The sequence below is a fragment of the Ischnura elegans genome, chromosome 7 (assembly GCF_921293095.1).
Source record: "Ischnura elegans chromosome 7, ioIscEleg1.1, whole genome shotgun sequence".
In the NCBI taxonomy this organism is placed as follows: Eukaryota; Metazoa; Arthropoda; class Insecta; order Odonata; family Coenagrionidae; genus Ischnura; species Ischnura elegans.
In genome coordinates, this window is record NC_060252.1 from 31544516 (window position 1) to 31561983 (window position 17468).

Below are 17468 nucleotides of genomic sequence, written 5' to 3' on the forward strand. Positions count from 1 at the left end.
GACCATTGCTAGACTGCCTTGCTCAGTTCTACGAAATTGTTATTGCTACCAGGGTAGAGTCCAAGTGTACTTTCCCTCACTGTAGGGATCGCTAATGCAGCTTCAGTCTCCCCGACCAACCCGGAAAAACAAAACATTTAAAAAAGTTCCCGCTGTCTAAGGGTTAATTACTACAGCTGAAAAACTCCACGCAAATAGTTTCACATACCAATGCATTAATGAAATCTTACTTTGATAAATAAATATTGAAGGAAAATGAAAAGAGAGATACTTACTTCTTCTGCTTCTTGGAGGTGTCTTGGATGGCAGCGATAGCAGTCTGTGCAGCCCCAGCCAATTCTCGGCCTATGCTAAACTCATGAGCGTGCACCCCTATGTTGATCGCCTCATATGAGGCTTTCAAACTAGCGGTTCTTCTTCCTTGCTGCATCTATTTTCATGAAAGAGATGAGGAAACAAACTTTTATCAGCACCGTTATCAAAATTGACAAAATGAAGCTACCATACAAGGGAGATTCAATAATTTCCCTCGCCCATTTCTGTAACGAACATACAAATGAAGTGAGGATTGCCGGCCAATAAAATACAGCCTGAAAAATTAAGGTTCATATATTCCATGGTGCTCTACCCAACACACAAAAGTTCAGTATCCCGGCTTATCTCAACAGAAACACAGTTGCAGCGGGAGTCTTTTTCAGCAAACAGAGGGAATTGGAGGGCTACCAGTGCAGTTTAATTTACTTCACAACATTTTGATAAAAGCATAAGTTCTGTAAATGAAGATGACTATTACTACTACTAAAATAAATCCAAATGAGTAACATTTATTAATTTAATTGAGTACTGAAAAACAAGTTTACAATAATTTTTGGCGATTTATTTGCAATTAAGGTTTGCACTCTCTTCAGGCTTTTCAAACACTAGGGGATCAGAAGGCATACATAAGATAGCACCCACATGCAAAATTGAAAGAAAAACGTTATGAGTACTTTTGAAAGTTGCATATTTTATTACCTTTCAGATTTTTTGCAAATTTATATGTTTGCAATGCGCAAAATATTTATCATGTTGGAAGAAAATGAAAATTATAATTCGGACTTATCACAAAAAAATACTGTGGTATCAATTGTTTTAGACTAAAAATACAACAATTGACTCGTTTAATTAACTAAAGAGAATGAGATTTTTTGCGGAGATGTGCGCAAAATGCCAACTTTAAAATGGTACTGGAGTCTAAATGGTTTATCAGAGGAAAAAATATCTAAGGTATAAAATTTGAAGGAAATTTTATCCCTTAGAACTTTTTATGCACATAAATTTTGAACTGAAAACTAATTCCTTAAAAGTTGATATACTCTAATTTATAAACAAAAATGCTAAACAAGTAACTACTTTTAGCCTCTTTTGCCATTTTTTGTGGCATTGTGTCATGAAATTTTGTTAACAAACCTCAATTTTGGATTCAGCACTCCAAAAGAAGTCTCAGTGGAAGAAATTGATACTATCCCATACGTTTCCTCCTAAGGCCTTTTCTGACAATATTTTGATTGAACTCCAGTAGAAATATACAAAGTAGCAGTAACAAAAGAGTGAATTCCAGGAAAGAAATGATCCTTTGACATAATGCCTTGAACAGCACTTGACTATGAACTCAGATACCAGACAATACCAGAAAAAACTATTCATTTTGGACAAACTTTATCTTCCCATTTTTACTAGAGGTACTTGGATATTTAACCAGCCAAACCTTTCAGTTTTTTAATCTATGGCCAACTTTTTGAATAATTAATGTCAGACCATAAAGATTCTTAGCTCTAACATGTACGTTACTACACTTGTTTTACTAAAAAATCAGGGTAACTGAGTAAATTCCACATTATGACCAAATATATATGATACTATTCCTTCTCTATGAAACTTTCTCCATTTATTTTAACTGTCAAAGCAGGATTTATCATGGCATCTATGACTTTGGCTTTGTTGAACAATTCCAAAATACAAAAACTTAGAGCTAAAAATTGAGAATATTTCCACAAATATGAGGATATATAGCAAGAAAGAAAGAGATTGATTCAATCATATTAGTCATTGCTTCAGTGAAGGTACAGTTATGGAAAAGAGTGAAAATGATTCTTCACAGGCGTTCGAAGAAATGTGATTGCCAAAGAGAAGAGTTATGTCATAGGAAGGCTATGGTTAATTTCCAATAATTGTAAAAAAAATTCTTTTCGTCTTTAGTCCAGGGTAATAATCACTACAAACAGGACACATTTTAAGTGGCAGATATTCATAAGTGAGTCCTTCATAGTACATAAAGGTACGTTATCCAGAATTAACTAACCAGATTATGGCCTACCTAATCTATAGTAAAAGAAACATTATTATGATCCTCAGTCCCAGTCCTGGCGGTTACAAAATGAACTTTATTACAAAGTTCCACGAATAAGCATTTAGGTGGATATGCACTAGGCTACATTATAATCATAATATGTGCTACGTTTAAGTTTTCCTCAAGTACTGTGCCCTAGAGCATCAATTATGATTCTTTCATCGGTAGGAGATACTTCAGTATCCATGCAACATCATATAATAAGCTTCATTCCCGTGGAATCATGGTGACTCATTACCGCTAGTAAATTGGACATACAGTTGGTCCTCTTCCGATGCACTTTCAATTTACGAACTTTCAGAGATACGAACATTCGGTAAAATTCAAGCGTGCCTGAAATTTCTAATTTGGCGCCTTTCGAGTTGGCCGTTGTCACGCGGTGTGGCGTAGAGGAACTCGCACTTAGGGCATAATCTAAACAAAGTATCACTGAATCCGGTGTGAAGTCAGGAACTATCCAGCATTTCTCCCATTCTTCCTTCCCACGGAGAGCGATTTTTTTTGCTCCGGCTCTGTTGCATGCCCAGCTAGATTAGTTTGTCACAATAGTGAATTAACGCACATCTGTCAAGCAGTGTTGCAGTTCTGCAGGATAACAGCTCTATTTAATACCTTATATAGGTTTATCACCTTATGAGCAAGGTCTCAGAACATATCTTATTTGTATATCAAGGACTTACTGTATTCAACCCTCGATTGCACCATTCTGCATTCTTCTATTGAAAAAATCAAATGAATGTGCTTGGTTTCATTAAGTTGTAAATAATTTAATCGCATATACTCTGAAGCTATTTCGCAGTGCATTATAAGTACGGGAGATTGAAGAGACAAATTTCGACAAAGTATGTTTTTTTCTATGATTCCTAAAAGAAACTTTCATACAAACTTTGTTATTACGAACCTTCGGTTTTTCGGTCCTGTGAGCTTTGTAATAATAATAATAATAAAATGTCTTTATTCGGGCGAGGTTGAGACTGGAAAGTCCCCTCTTCCACCTAACCCCTCGATAACGTCAATGCAAGCATATTATAAAATATTAGACAAACGTTTACAGTACCAACTGTACCAACAGTACAATAAGGGTCTACTGTAGACCCCCTTGGGTGACTGACTGACTGACTTACAGATGAATATGATTAACCCACCACTTCCAGAAAAGCTGAAATTCTGCATGAGATGGGGAGGGAAAATGAGGAGGAAAGAGGAGGAAAATCGTACGCCAAGCTAATATTAGTACCTGTTTCTAACACACTAATGTGGAGCCTCGATCAACATGAAATCTACATGAGTCAGTAAATCCTGTGTTAGGCAGTAAACTACCAGGAAAATATTTAATCACCACAGAATTATTATGTAGAAAAACAGGGTGACATTATAGCACATAAACTTTTGGAAATAACATTTGAAGTATGGGAAAAGGAGGAAATGCCAGTAGGTATGCAGATAGCAAACAGTGGTACCCAAACAGGGATGGAGAGAAAGAATACAAAAAATAATTTCAGGTATTTCACTTCTTAGTATCCAATATTTAGTACTCATAAGATAATTATAAATAGTGCCTGTAAATGCCTGAAAAAATCTTACTACATATTGGGTAGAGTAGTATGTTGAATTCATGCAGAATGACCAAATGAAAACTTCAAAATGAGGGTCTATCTCCATTGTAGATAAATTGTAATTCTCATTAGCGATAAACCTGATTATTAATGTGTATGTCTGCTCCATCACAAAATGAAATCGGAGTCCAACAATAAGGGCAATGTAAACCCTGAAAATGCCATACAAAATAAAATGACCAAGCCAAGGTGAAATAATAGCTTTATCTGTTATTTACGAGGTCTAAAATTCATGTAAATCAAATGGTTCCCAAAATTAAAAAAAATGACATTAGGATTCAGCACTAAGCATCTCTCCAACAGAATAGCAATAAAAAGTTGGATGGATGACATGTAGACATGAAAAATAAGATTCCAACTTCTGAAACATTTTATTGGCAAAAGAAAAATTTCATACTTTTTACAATCGGTAAAACCAAAATTGTAATAAATAATATTAGTGAGAAGAAAATAGAAGACCCATTATCCTAAAACAGGAAGTATTTGACTGCAATAATGACATAGATTGTCAAAACCATGATTGAAAAATAAGACATGATGAATAAACAAAAGTAATTTTCTTATCCCAAATGATTTTTTTATTCAAGGAACATTTTTTTCAAACCATATACACCAAGGATGGAGTTCGTCGTGAAAAAATATGTATTTGGCTTAGTCTGGATTCAAACTCAGATCTCCTGATTGCTGGTCAGGCATGTCAGCCAGTTACACCACCAAGCCATCTTCTCAGAGAGAACTTCAGGATTATTCACGGCGAACTTCATCTTTGGTATATATGTATAACTTTGCACCCGTGTGCGTGACTGCGTACTAAGTCACCTGTTTTATGCAGTGATTTTTTTTAAATCATTGGATTGTTCGAAATGCACATTCAATTGCACAAAAATAAGTGGAGGATGAGAAAGTATGAAGTGGACAAGAAGAAGAAAATTCTGAGCCAAATAAGAATGAGACACTTAGGATTTGAACAGAACGAAAATGAAAGGTGAGGGGAAGCTGAAACTGTATCAGAAGGCAAGATGTTCAAAAAGCGTGGGAAGGAGAAGAAGATAATAAGGATAATGAATAGAATGACATTTTAATATGCCTTGATCCGTATTAAAGAGAGTGTTTCAAAAAGGGAGGAATGACAAGCCTTCTAAAGAGAAAAATGTATTACACAAGCCTACCTGAAGAAGAAGTTTCACTCCTGCACTATTAGCTGTATTATGTCTTATTTTTGGTGTGTTAACAGTTTAAAATTTACAAACTGATCAAAAAGATTCCAGGGTAGTCAGAATTTTAGGGTAGATAATTTTCAATAATCCCTGTACTTCAAGCACGAAAATTTTTCACAAGAGAAAAAACTGAAAATTTTCAAATTTGAGATACGAGTGATAAATGAAAATGGTATAATCGAAGCACCCTGAAATTTCTATGTTGATAGAAGTAGATTTCTACACAAGAATTATGAAAATCAAAGAGATTAACTAAGTCTCCTATGAGGGAGTGGTAAGAAGAGAAGGAGAGAAGAGAAGCCTTATAAAAACCTTAACCTTTGGGCTGTGGGAATTCATGATTTTAGCTGCCAGCCAGTGCAGAAAAGACTACCTGTGCAGGAGGCACCCCCTGTCACGAGGGCTGGTCTGAAAGTGTTAACCCCTTGGCAAACCTTATGGTCAGGGAAAGTGCCCAAGTGCAAGATATCCAAGTAGCCATTGAAATTTATGGTAAATGCCGCAGTCGGCGTGCAAAACATATTAAAAATGTTTCTGCATTCTAAGGGTTAATAAGAAGGTGGAACAACTTAAACGGCCACATATTGAGGCATGATGATCTGATGAAGGCAATATTAGAGGGACAAATGGGTGGCGAGAATAGAAAAGGAAGAAACTGGATCAAATAGATGATAAAGAAGTGGATCAAATGGAACAGATAAAGAAGGATGTGAAAGACAAGAAACATGTACATACATTTGAAAAGATTAGCTGATGGTAGAATCAAATGGAGAGCTGTGTCAAACCAGTTAATGGATTGGATAATTTTTGAATTGTTTACGTAAGTTGATGACGATAAGAAGTTTAAAACGCGTCAAATTCCTGGACATAAGACACATTGAGCATAAGTGATGCAGCCCTTAAACCAGTAAAATATGTACCTTTAAAATAATATCTTTTATGGGAAGAACACTATACTTTATTCCCTGAAAGTTTAAATCAGACTCTATCTCTCTACTCTTCTAAGTTGATAATAAAGCCGTGACGATCCATAAGGATTAAAGAAAATTCTCAATCACATTACCATAAACCCATTTTCTATAAACTGGACTCTGGATAAAAGCCTGACAGTAAAACAATTTTTGGTTCATGATTAATTGTCAGATACCTTTAGCTAATAAATAACCACGATGGATGGCAGAACAAACGTTACCACTCACTGAAGACCAAATGGAATACTGATACAATATGATCTAAATAGAAACAATCAACTAAAACAACCCACTAAATTACTTTGTTACCTTATGCCTTACTAAATTACCCAAAATGCAACAACAGGTGCAACAGCTTCCAAAGCTTTAGTATCTAAGAATATAAATGGAGATAAATAATGGTGGAATATTTGGAGAGCAATCACAGAGCCTCAGCCCATATACCACCAGCAATTCAAGGAAAAACTAACCCATTATATACATGAGGGGAAGATTATAGCTTTCAAATTAATACATCAACAGAAGCTTTTTGATTTGACAATTTCAATTGTCAATAGAAGGTTGAAATTGAATTAAACTGTTATCAACAAAAGCCAGTCCACAACCATGAAAAGCATGTTTTGAAGATATGGTCATAAGTCAAATTCATCTGAAGTTGGAAATGATGTGTACAAATGCAGTATTGAAGGGTATTAACACCCTCCTGTCTACAAATGCAGCTTCTTTTTGAAAGATACTAATTAACTGTAAGACTTATCATTCAAATTATGGATTGACATTAAGCACTATTATGCACTAGCCACAAAATATAAATTTTCAATACCAGCACCCACAAAACAAAGAAATAATAAATACTGATTAGGAGCAAATTGCAGATGTGCAAACCTTGAAACAATTACTCTTCACCTATTGCAAAGATTAGATTTCTTTAAAAGATGTTCATGAAGAACTTACACTCTCCCACACAGGTATATTCAATCAAATTTAAGGAAGGAAAATGAGAACTTTGTTGGTTTCTAAATTACTTTGAGAAGGGCTTCAACCTCTAACCTTAAAAGTAAAAAGAATGACTTGCTTGAAGTGATTTGTTAGTTTTTGATAGTTACCACTGCTACCAAAGAAATAAGCAGTGATAAAATTGAAGACATTAACATTATGAAATATTTAAATGTATAACATAAAAGTGATTCAGAATTGCTACAATGCTCAATGCTTTTTAAGGTGACAGGCCGAGATGAATAGAATTTTTTCAACGCTAAATGTCATTTTGATTGATTTTTGAAGATTTTGTTGAATATAAAACTTCCAATTAATGTAAATATGATTACTCTGCCCAAATTATAAGTCCATTTAAAATCAGTGTATCATATTGGTAAACATTGCCATACTTTTCACTCACTTCCCAAAGAAATCTTCAGCTTTAGCAGTTCAAACTTTATTGATTGAAATAATTATGGTTGGACATCAGACAGTCATTTGTCAAATGTTTTTTAAGTAGGGGACTACAAATACTGACAATTTTACTTGGGATGCTACACAGGGATTGCTATCAGGGGCATATGCTAACCGAAGCTCAAAAATCAAAGCCATAGCTAGTATTCCATGAAATCACAATGAATTCACTCTTTTCCAGACAATTATACAGAGTTATGACCGGTTTCTACAGACTTAATGGTAGTAGGCATGCAATACGGAAATTCATTACTTGGAATGGATGCAAAATTGTCACAACAACAGAGTTTTGACAGTTGAAACCTGGATTGGAAATACCAAACTTTGGGGGAAATAACTAAGTTTTGTATTTAAGCTGTTATAAAACAGTCAAATTTTAATGCCTTGGGGAGAGTATAGATACGTACTGTTATATAGAGAGAGACGGGTTAATTGGGGTGATGAACACAATGGGAATAGAATCAGCCAGGTTGATTTTGAGCAGAGGGGAGAGGTAACCTGAAGAAGTAACCACATTACGAAACCCTGGTCGTGCCCATAATAAAATAATAGTGAACCTTACAAAGTTTTATTTATTTCCAAATAGGTATTCGTTTGACGATCAAATACCATACAATTAAACAAAATTGGGTGGAGGTGCTACATATTTGGCTGAAATGAAATATGTAAAAAAAATTCTTAAGCTAGTTAAAAGAGGAATTAATATCTCTGAAACTGGCTTTTCGGTTGGCTAGGCAACCAACAACGGGGAGAAGAATGTGTCCTATCACATCCTCCGACAGGTTAAGACACATTCTTGTTCCGACGACAGCTGCCTAGCAACCGAAAAACAGCTTCAGAGATATTTAATTCCTATTAATATTGGCTTTCAGAGAAATAATTCTAAATTTCACAATGCAATTCATAGTGAAATTATTACATTTCAATGACTTCCGTTTGTAATATGCCTCAGTGATCACTCCCTGAGTTTGTAGGTCTATTGACCAAACAATTTTCATTTTGCTGATATTCTGAAATCAAATTTTTCATTCTCGCCAGGCTTCTGTGAATTGATTCAGTCCAAGTCACTCTAAACAGGCTACAAAAGCCAAAAATGTTGACACAATTTATTGACAGCCAGAGGAGGGAAGAAAATCATTCCAAAAGTTTGGCAACATAAAAATTGTTTGATCATAAAACATATAAACTCAATGAATGATTATTGATAAAATTCAAAATGTGAAAAAATACAAAATTTTAAATACTTTCCTTTTTTATGTGCAACACCGCTGCTTTGAAATCTGATGTAAAGTTTTATTCGTGTTCCTAACAAAAATTAACGCTCCACTTTTTATAAGAATAAAAATTTTTGTTTACTCTCCTTTTGATGTTTTCAACAGATTTGTATAAAAAATGGTTATGGAAAGGAAAATTAGAATGCAGTAGGTACACTCCATGCTTCTCTGAACTAAGACACTGATGCATTCAAAATGAATTTTCATATAAGTATTATTAATGACGATAAACCACACTTCCTGGTTTTCATGCCCTGCGAGATGATCCTGACACGGATTGGAATTACACAAATTGGTTTTCATTGCGAACTTTTGATTCTGAATGTTTGGCAATGCAATAAGAATTTGTTGTGCTTGTGATTCATCATTCACAACTCATCACTATGGTTCATATTCTATTTAAAATGAAAATTTTTGAATAAAACATGGGTATTCCGATTTCCAAACACTCGGAATGAAAACCATTCAGAATAATTGCCATCAGAGTCAAGCAACCACCTCCCTATAGGGATGAATCTACATATAATGGTAAAGGTATGGTATTTGGAGGAGAGACCAACAGCTTAGGTCATTTGCACAGTGAACTTAAGTGTTCGGAAAGAAGGGTGGAGAAAAACCTGGCATAGGAATTAGCCTCCTGTTAGTGATAGGTGTCAAGGCTCAAAGTCTCATTGATGGATGGAGTGCTGTGCTAGAAGAGCCCTCCACAAAGCAACTAAAGCAGGGATCGGATGGTCCCTGAAAATATCTGCCACCTCTAGGATTCAAACCCCAACTGGATGGGAACCCAACGTTCTAGTCACCATACTACCCCAATAGCCCATCTACTTATGCTCTATTTCTACATGTATGTTTATATAGGTCCTGAGTTCTTTGTGATTTCAAGATGAATATAGATAAAGTGAATTTGTTAACCAATTTCACTAGATTCTAATGGATCCTTGACAAGAAGATACATCCACAGGGCTTCCACTCACTTCTTTTTCAACAGTAAAAAGAAAAAGTGAGCGAATTTTGCCAAAATATTGAGGAGAGAATGTGGAGAAAGAGAGAAAATTGACAATTTTTTCCCTATGTTAGACTTCAGGCAATGACTAAAACACTAAATTTAGCATTACTATCAGTTGGAACTTGTTTTTAAAGCAGTAGTAAGGGGGGGAAATTGCAGTGCAAAGAATTGGACAATGGAAACATTTAAGGTACTGGAAATCATAAATAATATTTGAAAGAATGAAAGTTCTCACCTAGAAATGCAGTGAAAAATGGAAAAGAATGAGGCGCACAGCATAGTCTACACAAGGAGATCAAATTTAAAAACCAATAATTACAAACAATAATTTAAGTCTAGAAAGGGTCCACCTGCACTTTGGACTAACGTAAACGTATGAAGCACTGTCTCTCAAGGAAACAAATGATGGCTAGGCAGTACGTAACAACACAAACATGCTCCCATATGTCTACCAATGGCCCATAGCTACACCTCACTTGCCTCCTTGGCCACACTAGTGCTCTCCTAATGGGTAAGAAGAGAGAGACAGTGAACTATTTATGCTACCAGTGGCATGCCACTTCCAACCAACCCCAAAGCACAAGGTGACTTATATCTGAGGAGAGGGAAAGTTGTTGGAGGATAGGCTCTCATTAGGAAGAAAAGTCAGCATTTCCTTTTTCAAAATAATGTGAAATGTGAGCATTTTTGCTAAGTGAGGAGTGTCACTCAGTTTTTTAATGAGTGAGGAAAGTGAGTCATTGGAAGCCCTGTACATCCACCATTAGTTTAACACAACATTTGGGTGCAAAGGGGCCAACAACAGAAAGGAAGCTGAGCGTGAGGTCACAAAACAAAATGAGTTTATGCCTTAAGCTAACCACCGTCACAAAGCCACAAAATCGCCACCACATTTTATGACAGAAAATGGCAGCTTACCTGCTGGGTTGCAGCTATTGCTTGGGAAGCAGCAGCCGCAATGGCATTCCCACCAACTCCGATATGGCCCAAATTATAACCAACAGTTTGGTTATTTGCAGGCATAACTCCCATACTACCGATTCCTCCTCCAGGACCAACGATTTGTGATCTCATCTCAGGAACCTTTTCCAGGGGACTTTTTTTTTCAATCATTGAATTGCTGGAGATGTACTTCTTATCTACACATATAAAGCAAAAATTTAATGCAATGGAGGAGAATTACTCAACTGGAAAACAAAATGAGAGACTATTGCACTTGAAGAACAAGAGAATGGATGTCTCCTATTTAACATACAACACTATAACATTCAGGGAAGACTACCACGTAAAAATCACAAGCACTGACGTGAAATATATTTGATGAGAAACACCTAAAACAAATTTCTAAGACCATTATAATCTAATGGATAGCCAACACAGCTCACATCAAAAAACTACTCCAAGGAGGATTCATACGAATGAGAAGACAATACAAAGAATAGACAGAAACAAGCTCTTTTCAAATTTATTTAATTCTGAAATATATTTCCTCGGTAAAACCACACCATAAAGTCCTTCCCTCTTCATGTCTTATTCAACAATCTGCTCCTCACTAGATTAATACTAAACAAATTTAAAAACCACATGATTCTTTTCCTAAAGGTTATGTTCACTGACCCACAGTTACCTACAAACCGTATTTTTCCACTCATCCACAACTAAAAGACACGGTGAGCATAGCTCCTAACTTGTTCCCGTGCAGTACTATAAGTATTATCAAGACATGATATGTTTTATGTGCTAGTAACAGACAGTTAGTGATATCAGACCCACCACGACCTCCCAAGAATGCTGTTACATTTTATTTCTATCATGTCAACATCACATATTATGAAGCCACAATCTACATCTCTCATCAACGCTCAACCCAAAACCTGCATAATCATCCCCTTATAATGGTAACTAAATCTAGATACTAAAAAAAATTATTTACAACCTATCATCTACACCATTAACCTGACAGCATGTTTCAAGTGTTTCATTCTGAAATTTGTCAAGCGACAACTTTAACAGATTAAAGATGATTTTTATACTGGGCTTTGGTGTGACCTATGATTGATGCCAAAGAAGTAATACTACCTCTTATCTTAGCAGCATGAAGCATCGGCGGGTCACACCTGAGTTCTTGCCTGCACTATGGCAAATTTACAATTTTTCTTAATTTTACTTTGATACCAGTTAGCGAAATGAGAAGTTAGAGTCATAATTAGGGATGGAAGGATCCAGGATTGTTTTGAATTCTGATCGGATACTTGGTTTCCGGAATCAAATCTTTGGATATTTTCGGATCCAAATGGAATGTTAATTGGCCCCTATAAAACGAATTTATTTTTCAAGTTTCTTCTAGGTTTATACCGTCAAAGTAATGCTATTATGATTGACATTCACATTTTAATATTTTTACTGATTAAAAATCACTTTTATAAGCTTTCAAGTTATTTTTTTAGAACACAAATATTTATACATGCTCAGGACCTAAATGGTTACGTGTTAAAATGTCACATTTGGAAATGAAAATAGGTTTCAACCTTTGGATAAAACATCGACTGAATTCAAATTTTCCTCACACGCATTTCCCCTGAATTCCGTCACTTTCTCACTGGCTTATGTTTCACCTGTAGACTTCACTTGGCTCAGTAGTGGTGAGGTGGATTTTCCACTTCTTCACGATAGTTTCACGCCACAATTCACGCACATGGCATACATTAAGTTCTCTTCATCTCGATAAAAATGTTCCCACACTATATACGAAAGACATTTTTATCACCATATCATTAAATTAAATTTCAACTGCACAATATGCAACCCAATTAACAATTTTTAGAGCAACACTGACATCACGTGCAGCGAGGTGCGGCAACAGAACAAACGACCGATCAGCACGCGCGTAGGCAACATATTTCACTTCTAATTATCATCAGTTCCCAGCCATTGACTATCTACTACTTATTCCATTTTTTGTTGTTTCAAACTAACATTCAGTAATGGCATATCTGGTAGTGACCAGTGAGGTCAGTGGGCAGCAGAAGAGCATAAATTAGAGGGAAGAAGTGGGCCCCCTCTTTCTTCCAAACAACAAGGGAGCAACGGATGAATACGTCTGATCGTGCATGTGACGCCATTGCCTTCAAATCGAAAGCAGGCGGGCTATGTGATGTCTCTGACTTTTCTTGTTTGAGTGTGCTTATGTGACACTTGTTTATTTGAAAATTGTGCTGTATGGACGATGTTGAATATTGATATAGACTTGTTGTAACTAAAACTTGTGTGTCATTTTTGACCCTCGTGCATGTAACCCAATTGCTGAAAGCTATCGATCTCCGGACTCAGCAAGTGACTCATCTAGCCTCCAGAAATGGGGAGAATTGAAGCTGTTAAACCGAAAAAGGTCATTTGGTGAGACAGGGTAAGGATGAAACACATTTTCATTGCTTTTGTGTTACTTGACATTTTCTTTTGAAGCTAATGATTTATGGTCTGTGTTGTCTCGGAAAGGACAAAAACCAACAAAGGCATGGGCTGATGGAGGGCCAAGGGAGGTTTTGTGAAATCTGTGACGTAGTTACTTTAGACGTGACTATATCCTACTGTGCTGAGATTCCCTTGACAATTGTTCTATCTCTTAGGAAGATTGGCACAATGTGCCTGTTGTATTTTGCCATAAAATTTTCAATGGCTGAAATTCTGTGGCATAACTCCTACGAGAGCTTTTAAACGAAATGGTTCACGAGTAGGACAAGCATCACAGTGCAACGGCACATGCGGAGAATGGATAGGAACTCTTCCCACTCCCTCTTATGAGATGCTGAATTCACTGAAGAATTAGTTTAAAATTTTTGGTCCAGAATCGATGTCTTCAGCATATTTGGATCCGAATAATCCGTTGAAGAGCATTATCCACGGATATTTGGATCCAAGGTATCCGATCCGACCATCCCTAGTCATAGTACTTAGTGCATCTTTACTGCACAAGGTGGTAAGTAAAGATGTCACCAGATGTTAGGTGTAACCTCACCAATGGATCACTCCCAAAGACAAGATCATTTAACACTAGGACGGAGCATGACCCGCCGCTAGTGGCAGAGCCAGGATTTTGAAAAAGGAGGGAGGGATATACTGGAGATTTTGTGGCCCTTCCGCAGTGATGGAAAATACCCCAGAGAAAATGGGGATCCTCCCCTGAAAAATTTTGGGATTTTTGATGGTGAAAATGAGATTTTTAGGAATCAAAAACAGTAATTTTGTACCAGTATTTAATAAGTTATATATGGAGACCTTCTTACTCATTTTAGGTGCCTCTTTTAAAGGCTCGAGTGGGTTGTGACCCGGAAAACCCCCCATGGCTATGCTACTTTGACCCACTAGTGGGTCACAATCTCACCAAATTGTTAGGCACCATGCAGAGTGGCCAACCATCCTCAACTTAGACCCACCACTTAAGACCAGATCCAAACTGTCGGAGTGCTAATTTGCATGGGACGCATGCATTCTGAATGTTACACGACCCTAATCACTGACCTCACTTCAGAATGGAGTTTGACAACTAAAGTAGAAAAAATTGGATGGTATGTACAAAGTGGCTGCATCTGAAACTGGCCTAGGTCCAACAACCAGTTTAAGAAAACTTGATTAAAAATTAGCTGCACCAAAACCCTAACTGTGGATGCATAAATAAGCTGATTTAGGGGAGATGGGTACTTGCCTCCCCCAGACCCTTAAAAAATACACAAGATTTATTATATGATTATCATTAGGTTTGTTTTGTTTTGAGTAATATGGAGCCTCAATCATTTAATTTCAAATTAATAACTTTAATATTAAAATAAAGAGAATATTTCACATAGTAATTGTTCTATGTTGTTTTTAATCTCAAAAATCAGAAGACGGTTTGTCTGTCAGACCCCTGTGCCCCACCCCCCCCCCCCCCCAGAAAAAAATTCTGGATCCACCAGGATGCATGCCACATTCTAGAAGCACTGGACTTGCAATAGGTGCAGCTAACAGCAGTGGTCCTAAAATATGGCTGCCTCATGTTCACTCACTTCCCCTCTATTAACTTCCAAGGACAGACAGCAACCACATGTGGTGCCACCTCTAGGCAGTGGCAAGAAGACAAACCTGTGCGTGACCCACCAGTGGGTGATATCATGCAAAATGAAGAACACCTGAGGCCCACCAGAGGGTCCCACTACAATCTGAACCCCAAAAGGGAGATCAAGCTCCACAGCAATGATGCTAAATTCTCAAGCCACCACCAACACTTGGCCATTTAAAACAAATGCTTTTCTAAGTGCAAAGTAAAAACTTGTGACTACATATAAAGTAGCAACTAATAAGCCCTCAAAAACATGCTGATGTTCTTAAATAAATAACGATGACAAATATATTGATCCTAAAAATCTCCAAAAAATTATAAAGTGATGCCATATTTTCTAAAGCCCATGAAACTACTACCAACATGTTCCTTTCGTGTGAATTCCTGAGCATCTTTCTAATGGCTTTTATAATTAATCAGAAGTAAATCAATTCTTTCATAATCTAGATTTATTGACAAAATTAACTCTTTCAAATAAAATCACCAAAAAGTCATTTAGCTCGCCTAATTTTGATGACAACAATTTATCAATATCTCAAAATCTAATTCACCTTCATCCATGGCCTAATTACTGCAAAAAGTAGTTGGACTCAATCACTGTTACTTTAAGTAAAATAAAACTGATAGCAAGAATTGATTACTCTCCAAAAAGTAATGCACCAGAAGACAATTACTTTAAAAGAAACAGATAAAGTCAGACACCTACTTTAAACCAAAATATGTTCTTGAAAACTAAGGAAAATCATAACACATGTAAGTCAAAGGAATGAATTCCTGTCAGAACAGTGGAACAAAAATTTACGAGCTATACAATGATGACTCCAGCATATGCAATGACACCTATTCAGATCTCAAATGAACACAGAGGTCAATATCTTGGGCCACCTTAATCAAAAGAGTCTATATTTACTACGTCCTCAATATGTAACTAAATGGTCAAGGAATATACTGCCAGTGATATTACGGAAAAGGAATGATTAGAATGTCAAACTGCCCAACTATGTTGTATACAGCATTCAGTGTGCACAACTTATTGCACTATACCTTTCACATATGCATCAGCCCTCACAAAATCTCATGCTGAGACACCATTTACTGGTATGGGATATATCTAATTTTAACTTTTTTATCCATAGTTACGGTTCTTAGGTTAAAAAAAGGAATTACTTGCAGCATTACTTTTGACAAGAGTAATTAACTTCATGAAAACCAAATGATGATTCAAGATAGGGAGAGAAAAGACAATCAATAACACTACAGAAAATCCAAAAAGGCCAAGAAAACTGATATGATGTGCAAATGTAGCCACTCCATTTGGTGCTCACGGTGAATTTCAGCTGTTGATTGATATCTTATTACTGTAATGCTATACATAGATGAGGATTAAAATTACAATATAGATGTTTGGATGACTTGATGCCATTGAAATCAATTGTGGAAAATAAACTCCTAGATGTTTCCCAAAACAAACACCATTTTCACTTCACAATTTCCGCAAGTATATTGATATTCAAATAGCAAGGAAAAGAGTGGATGTTTGAACTGAGTTGTATATTATATGAAAGAAAAATGAGCAGAAATCTATCTTTCTGCATATTTAGGGTGCCTCAACCATAGATCACTTCATCGACTTTCAAACTTCACCAATTTTTACCAGGCAGCCCAACCATTACTTATTTCCCATAGAGACTCAACACTCCATTACAGGATAGATATTTTTGTCAAATGAGGCAGGTTTACGAAAAAATTGAGAAATTCAATTTCTATGGCTCAGCCTAGCATATTATCAAATATGGATGGATGACTACATTAATGACTGAGATACATTCCCTTTTTGAGTGCCAACTGCACACCCATTGAAATGGATGATTGAAGAAATATTCCATGGATTATGCCTTCACTAAAAAGCCCACAAAGAGGCAACTAGATGAATGGATGTGATAGTAATTCTAAACACAGACCCCTAAGGGTATTAAAATATATCAGTGATACCAAATACTGCAATAAAAAAAACAATTCTGAGTCCATAACAAGATCCTATGGAAATTAAAACTTAGCAGTAATATTATAAGAATGAAGAATCACACTGTAATGACCCATTCACATAAACTAATAGTTTTTGCACAACATAAAAAAGCCTTTGACTGTGCATCTACTTGGAATGTGCAAACTTCAGTATACAAGCAAATCCTGTCCCTATACACATTAAAAGTAAAACTGAACACTGAACAACAAGATGATATCAATATCTAATTATAAGTGAGGCAATGTTTGAGAAAACTGTTACGAGTCACCTCTGATGATGGAGGAAGGGAATGTAAACATTAATATGTAAGAAATACAGTGAACCGGAAAATTTCCAGGATCACTTTAATGATGCAGCTGTAGAATGATCTAGCTCCTAGTGTGAAATGTATGGTCAGCAGAACTAAAAATAACATGAAC

General features: G+C 36.1%; 1 protein-coding gene across 1 annotated transcript in view; it reads right to left on the minus strand.

The window, feature by feature from the left end:
• Positions 1 to 17468, minus strand: part of LOC124162018 (inhibitor of growth protein 3) — a 32601-nt gene that overhangs the window by 4694 nt on the left and 10439 nt on the right. Inside the window, exons 6-7 of the mRNA XM_046538344.1 lie at positions 10847 to 11067; positions 276 to 430 (exon numbers count right to left, since the gene is read on the minus strand). Coding sequence (XP_046394300.1) covers positions 276 to 430; positions 10847 to 11067 — 376 coding nt within the window. The remainder of the gene's footprint in view (positions 1 to 275; positions 431 to 10846; positions 11068 to 17468) is intronic.